Source organism: Sinocyclocheilus anshuiensis, unplaced genomic scaffold (genome assembly GCF_001515605.1).
Source record: "Sinocyclocheilus anshuiensis isolate Anshui unplaced genomic scaffold, SAMN03320099.WGS_v1.1 scaffold185, whole genome shotgun sequence".
Lineage (NCBI taxonomy): Eukaryota > Metazoa > Chordata > Actinopteri > Cypriniformes > Cyprinidae > Sinocyclocheilus > Sinocyclocheilus anshuiensis.
In genome coordinates this window covers 179,153-186,827 of record NW_015539887.1, presented here as the reverse complement: position 1 = coordinate 186,827, position 7,675 = coordinate 179,153, and the positions used below count along the sequence as shown (strand labels likewise).

Genomic DNA, 7,675 nt, shown 5'->3' with positions numbered 1-7,675 from the left:
TGACCCTATGAGGTTTGCAGTTACCTTTGTTTAGTCTTTATCCAGTTAGCTGTGCTTTAGAGCCATTAAACAGACAGTGTGTGTGTGTGTGTGTGTGTGTGTGTGTGTGTGTGAAGTGTTAATCTTGGCTAAATGAATCCCAAAGGTGTGTTACTATGTGTGTGTACCTGCTTGTATTGTTATCTAGGGCACACACTGCCTTAGTCACCTTAAGATTTACGTCAGGGAAATATGTTTTATCTGGAGGAGGCGATTAATTCAGTGGACAGGTGAAAGGTCAAAGGTCAAAAGTGAAGGAGGAACCAAAATATCACAGTCGCTGTGTAATGAGGAAGAGATGAATGGGGATTAAGTGCTGAGAGGAGAAGAAAGCGCTACTACAAACAGCCCTGCAGAGCAAACAGGCTCATATTGAATATTAATGCTTATTTCTGTGGTTTTTGTGAATAATAAACAGTCATCCAGACTGTATGTAGCATGGGAATTTAGTTATTTTTCGTCAGACATTCCGGTCTTAAAACAATGGAACAAAAAGTGATTGAATCATCTATCTGGTTCAGTGTAGGTTAGCTGAGTTTCTTCAAGGTCATTAAGGCCCAATCCCAATTCTACCCCTTAGCTCTTCCCCTTTCCCCTACCCCTCCGTTTTGCGCGTTCACGTGAAGGGGTAGGGGTGTCTCAATTCTCTTTTGGTTGGAGGGGTAGGGGTAAGGGAAGGGCCAGACAGCCCTTCAAAGGAAGATTTTTCGGGACCACACTTCAAACGAAGGGGTATGAATTATCTCAGCGTAAACCGGCTTCAGCGGCAACATGGCTGCCCGAGCGAAGAAAAAGACTCATAAATGTAAGCATTTTTGGCGATTTTATCCTCTTGTTGCTGGAAAATATAATGTAGCGATTCAGTATTTAAACTGTTATTAATAAAAGTCGCGGGGCAGTGTTGACAAGTTTCTTTTCTCCTGGATGTGTGAGCTGCGCGATCTCCGATATATATATATGCGTGTGTGTGTGTGTGTGAGCAGCGCATTAATATAGAACGGTAATTAAAGGCTCTAATGCACTCCAGCACACCAGTATAGGTGTGTGTATTGTAGGAGCTAGACGACGTATGATGACGTGTGACGGCATAGTAGTGGTGTCCCAATTCTTAGGGGAATATTTTCACCCCTACCCCTTGACACTCTGTTTCAAGGGACAAGGGGAAGGGGTAGGCGGAGGGGTAGGGGAAGGGGAAGGGGTATAAAATAGAATTGGGATTGGGCCTAAGGGTGTTTGCCAGCTGGATGGGCTGATGAGTGCCACATTCATAGCTTTAATTGAATTGGCTGCTGTTTTTTAGGATGCTGAGAGTATGGAGACCATTAGATGCTGCAGTACCTTATTATAATTTCTTCAACTTTAATGACATTTAATAATAATTCCCAGTCATTATCAAATCAGTCATACAGTCAGCAGGAGTTTGTTTAGTATGTTTACTTCCAAACAACATTAGAGTTAGATCAATTAATGACATATCATCAGGGGTTAAATTAGATTCTAAAAAGAAAAATCAATTTAATTGTCAATTAATTCAATTCCATGTATGAGCATTCCGCCTCCCCATTCTACATCAGAGTGACTACATATCTCACAATTGGGACTTTATTTATCACAATTGTGACTTCATATCTCTCAGTGTTTTTTATCTCACAAGGTGACTTTTGCTAAATTTTTGCAACTTTGTATATAGGAATTTACATTTTATATGTCACAACCTGACTTTCTCACAATGTGAATTTGTTTTTCATTATTGCGACTTTCTATCTTGCAGTTTGATTTTATATCTCACGATTTTGTCATTATTTCTTGCGATTTCATTTATCGTAATTGTGACTGTATATCCAAATGTGAGTACATATTGCAATGTCAACTTTGTTTCTTGGAATTGCAAATTTTATGTCAAAATGACTTAATATTTGTCAGTTGTGAATCTGTCATTCATTATTGCGACTATTTATCTTGCAATGTTACTTTATATCTTACAATTTTTTCAGTATTTCTAATTATTGTGACTTCATTGATTATAAATGTGTCATATCTCCCAGTGTGTATTCTGTCTCACAATGGGAATTTATATTTCACAACTGCAACTTTGTTTCTAGGAAATGCGACTTTATATTTCAAAGCGTGACAACGTGGCGTGATTTTATATCTCACAATTGTGAATTTGTATTTCATTATTGGAACTTTTGCTCTTGCAATGTAACTATATCTCACAATGTGACTTTATCTGTCTCAATTGTGGATGTAAATTGTGAGATTATGTAGCAATTGTACACAATTCAACTTAATTTTTTTTATATTATTTTAAACTTTATCTCGCAATAATCTGTCATAACCTTTCATATCAAACAAGAGTTTCATTCCAGTCACAAAATAAATATCTAGGTCACCAGAATCGCTACCAGATATATGCACATAGTAAATACACATAGGCTTAATAGCCACAAATTTGCCATTTAAACCATGAATTTAATTGGGCCAGACAGACACAGATTTATCTTCATAATGTCTGGCTCCTGATCTTGACGAACACAGTGAGTAATCTCTAAAGGGACAGAATAAAATGGCTGGTGTTAGTGTATCAGTAGGTCAGTGTGTCACAACGTTAGCCGTCACTCCAGACCACAGAGCTACTCTGTCACCCAGACAGAGAGATCAACAACAGTTTCCCTCTCAAATATCAAACTACACTGCTTTCTATTTCTGCATCACATTGTATAACACACACATAAGGCATTTGTTGGGTTGCACTAATTATTCTATTAATGAGAACTTCATAAATGAAACAAATTAAACAGTTCGCCCAAAAATGAAGAATTGCTGAAAAGTGATTCACCCTCAGGCCATCCAAGATGTTGATGAGTTTGTTTCTTAATCTGACCAGATTTGAAGAAATGTACCATTGCATCACTTCTTTATCAGTGGATCATCTGCAGTGAATGGGTGCCATAATAATGAGACTTCAAACAACTCATATAAACATTACAATAATCCACAAGTAAATGACACAATTCCATTAAATGTATTAGTCTTGTGAAGTGAAAAATTGTGTGTTTGTAATAAATGAATACATCACTAAGGCATTTTAACTTTAAACCGTCACTTCAGGCCTACAAATACCAATCCATAATCCATAATAAAGCTTCTTCCAGTGAAAAAGTCCAGCTGTTCTCTCACATCTAAATTCACCAACATATTTGTTTTGAACTCTTTTTGACTGTTTTCCTTTGTTAATGGTGCTTGATCTGTGCATATGTCTCTCCAGATTCAGACGAGATGATTTTTCACTGGAGAAAGCAATACTATTGAACTCTCATTCTGATGGCACCCATAATATTGGTTCATCACTTTTGTAAAATAGCCAATAGTGTTTCTTTTAAGTTACAGCTGTGAACCATGATATTTATTTGCTGGCTGCTAAGTTAACTTTTAGAAGAATGTTAGATAGCATATAAAAGGCCTAACTGACAATGATCTCAATTTTTAAAATTATTTAATATGCACTGAGATTAATTCAACAGCTCTTATTTTCAATCTCACCTGTTTATCCACATGATTTCATTAATTACAACATAGTGCAACAAGTGCATCTACTGTACAAGCGTTCACCATCTCTGAAAAACAAGGGAAGGTCACCAACACCAAAATCCTTTCTGAATATCCCAACATAATTAGCACAGTGTAAGGTTACACACCCTAGCCCATGTCATGGCTGATTATGAAAGAATATTACTCATTTAATAATGTGAGAAATCACCCTGAGACCAAAGCTGTGTTTAAGTTTAATTAGCACAGGGCCTTCTGTAATTAAGTTTTTGTGGAATCAGGATTAGTCTGTGTAAGGAAGGAGCAAAATAAATAAATAAAAGGATAGGATTCGTTAATCATTCAGGCCCGAATACAGGTGACCTGTTTTCCACCGTATCTGTTTTGGCCCATCATTTTTTAGGTAATGAATTGCGTAATTATTTAACTATATTAGGGCACTTATGAAGTGGGCCAGTGCATGAGAACGAATTAAATCTATAATAATGTTACGTTGCAGTGGTTGGTGCCGTTGCCTCCTCCACATGTACTCTCCCTCTCTCTCTTTTCTCTATTGTTGTAGTGTTTTATCAGTAGGTCAAGCTGTGATTATAATGAAAGGACAGCATGTACGTAGGCAGGTGAAAGGTGTTAGGATCTGATTTAATTCGGTTTTCAGTGCACAGTCATTTTCTGTTGTTGACTGCCCTAACCATTTGCTCTCATTGCTAGTGTTTCTCCCTTGCTAGTGCTTTATACTTTATAGAAGTAGTTCTGTAATGCGACTTGACAGTGAATAGTAGCAGGAAATGACTGTGATGGAGCAGCATGTCTTATATATATATAGATTTATTGTAATAAGTTGAGGGTTACGATGTGATTTAAATATTTTAAATAATAAACGATAAAAATTTTTGTGTTTATTTGCACCTAAAATGACAATTTTGCCAAGTACTATCAAACCCAGTATTGCTGATATTGATACCAATACTGATACCTATTAAATTATACTCTATTAAATGTATTAATTTTCAATCTCTGTGGATAATTATAACCATTTAACATTATTTTTGACTATTATATATATTTTTAAATTAAATAGGCCTAAACTGCAAATGATTAGACTCTATCATTAATGTAATGTATCATTTATTAACAAATATCACAGAACATGATCAATCTTTAAACAACTTAAATTTAGCTTTGCCTTTGTTTAATGTGAAATTCCTGAAGATGTTTCTGTTTTTGTCATTATTTGCTTTCTGTCTGAAAGAGAGCTCTCTGTTTTTGTTTTGTTTTTTATAAGCTTATTTTATGCACTATTTTTCAAGCTAAATATGTAGTAACATTATTGGTTAAACAGTAATTTTTCTATTTGCAACATCAGTATTAAATGTATCATGCTTTATATCTGTATTCTATTGAATGAGTTTCACTGTACCGCCTGTGTGTATTTACACTAGCTTAATCATTGAGACAAGCACATATTGAATTGACAACGACAACTCATACTAAAAGTTCACCAGCCATTAAACTCTAAACAACTCACCTTTCTTAAATGTTTATAAAAGATTATATCATTTCTGTACTATTTTGCCACATACAGAGTAGACTGCAAGGTATAATCATTGTTAGAGTCATTTTAATAAAGCTTAGTTTCACACAGTGCAACCAATTATGCTCAGTAACACTATTAAACTGGCTAAGAGAAAATTAATTACAAATAAACAAGGTCCAAGTTCTCAGCAAATGCTAATTACTATAACAGAGACAATTCAAATTTTTTTATAAGAAATGTAGGCAGTAGATGTACTGTAGACTGCATTGATGTAGTTTACAGTGTTTTATTGTAAGAAATCACTCCCTGATCTTGTAACATCCTTGAAATGTTTATATCACAGCCACCTACTCTTCCAATCACAAAAATACACTGAACAAAATTATAAACGCAACACTTGATCAGCATCTTGATATGCCGCACCTGTGAGATGGATGGATTATCTCGGCAAAGGAGAAGTGCTCACTAACACAGATTTAGACAGATTTGTGAACAATATTTGAGAGAAATAGGCCTTTTGTGTACATAGAAAAAGTCTTAGATCTTTGAGTTCAGCTCATGAAAAATGGGGGCAAAAACAAAAGTGCTGCGTTTATAATTTTGTTCAGTGTATATGCCCTGCTTATACTTTTACTATTTGAGTCTCAAAGCACCCTGCTATAATTTACACTTTTTATCTCCTTCTCTCTCCAGCAGCAGATGGAGTTCCCGTGCAGAAGGATGGGGAACAGGTAAGCGAGCTGCCTATATATTACACCAACATACATATACTAAATTAGACAGATCTCTCAACAGCGCTGACACACTTTGACACTCCACACCACAAATTCATGTTTAGGGGGAAAAAAGCATCCTGCTCCAAGATGGAGGCCAAGGTGTCCAAAACAGGAAGAGATTATCTCAGTTAGGGAAGTGAGCCAGCTCTCCTCCTTAACCGCAGAAAGACATTGCTAGCACATTAGCCTAGTTAACAGCATGTAGTTTAGTGCTTACCCAGTCTGGCTTGTAGTTTGCTGTTATCGTAGTTAGCATTTACTTTTGGTTAAGTTTGTGTGTTTTGTGCCTCACACCCCTAAGAACTGACCCAGAAAGCAGGCTTATAGTATTTGCCTTCAGCTGTGCAGTGACACTGGAGACTGGTTCTGGGTTTGTGCTTAAGGGAGAGATGATGATTTTACTCAATGGATGCTCAGTATCACCACTGACACATCACTTTGCTTGCTTTTATTTCTTCTTATGTCTCTTCATATTGTTGATAAATTTGAATGAGTAAGGCAAGCATTCATTTTATCTCACACAAAGCATATATATGAGATTTGCTCCCTCTCTCTCATTTCTGGAAGCTTTTAAAGCTGATTCCATTATCAGACAGGGTTTGCTGCATGAAGCCAAAATATGTGAAATTCAAAAGATACGTACCTTGTTAATAAGTAAATACACACGGTTCTTTCATCTGTCACCCTTTTCTGATTCTGAAGTACCTGACTGAAGTCGTAATAACAACAAACAATGTAATTCGAAAAGGAATTTAGATCCACATCTGACGCATTTCTGAACGAAACAAGATATCATCTAAAGCAGAGTCATCCCGAACCGTCCAGTGTCTCCAATCTAAACACGGTTGGTGGTTCGTTCCTGAATGAATCAATGTCTTTAAATGAGTCGGAATGAATGATTCAAATGATTCATTTATAAAAATGATCAAGTGTCGCCACCTGCTGGCGCATCAATATAACCTACAGAAATAATCATTGAAAAGAAGTAGCCTAGTGCTGTCAAACGATTAATCGCGATTAATCAATAGGGCTGTTACACTCAAATTAAATAACTTACACTGCAATATTACAACTGCAACAAATTTTGTTACGAGATTAATTTTTAAATGCATACTTTTAAACACACTGAACCACCCGCAGGTGGCAGTAGGGGTGGGCGATATGACCAAAATCTTATATCACTGACTAATTTTATATCACGATAACGATATATATCACGATTAGGGCTGCACGATAAATCACATGTGATTATCATGGGCATCTAGTCAGTAAAGCCGGTTCTGTGATTAGTAGTAAATCTCTGTCACCTGCTTTCAGATGGAGCGGCATTTAATACACAGAGTCGTAGTTCGCTGACAAGCTACGCAATATCGCGTTCATAATCGAATGCGACTCATCTGCGATTATGAACGCGATGTTGCAGTGATCTATGGCTCTGTGTATTAAATGCAGCTCCATCTGAAAGCACGTGATGGAGATTTACTATTAATCACAGAACCGGCTTTACTGACGATATGCACATGTCAATCACATGCGATTTATCGTGCAGCCCTAAGTTTGTTTGTCGATCACAAAGTACAAAGTAGATGAGGAAAACTAGGAAGCCGGGTGAATTCAAAGCACTGCCATTACTGTCTAGGGTGCGTGGAATGGTGCGCTGTGATTGGTTGAGTGGATATATCGCATTCTGCAGAAAAGGGAGATTGGCGTTTGTCGCGGTTTGGAAAAAAAGTGAGAAAACATGACAGAATAACTCGGCGGATATCGCATTTTG

At 36.7% G+C, this 7,675-nt stretch overlaps 1 protein-coding gene across 3 annotated transcripts in view; it reads left to right on the top strand.

Annotated features, from left to right (window-relative positions):
• Positions 1-7,675, top strand: part of LOC107685514 (uncharacterized) — a 58,766-nt gene that overhangs the window by 15,032 nt on the left and 36,059 nt on the right. For all 3 annotated transcript variants that reach the window (XM_016482110.1, XM_016482109.1, XM_016482106.1), the window contains exon 2: positions 5,819-5,856. In XM_016482110.1, the coding sequence (XP_016337596.1) occupies positions 5,819-5,856 (38 nt within the window). The remainder of the gene's footprint in view (positions 1-5,818; positions 5,857-7,675) is intronic.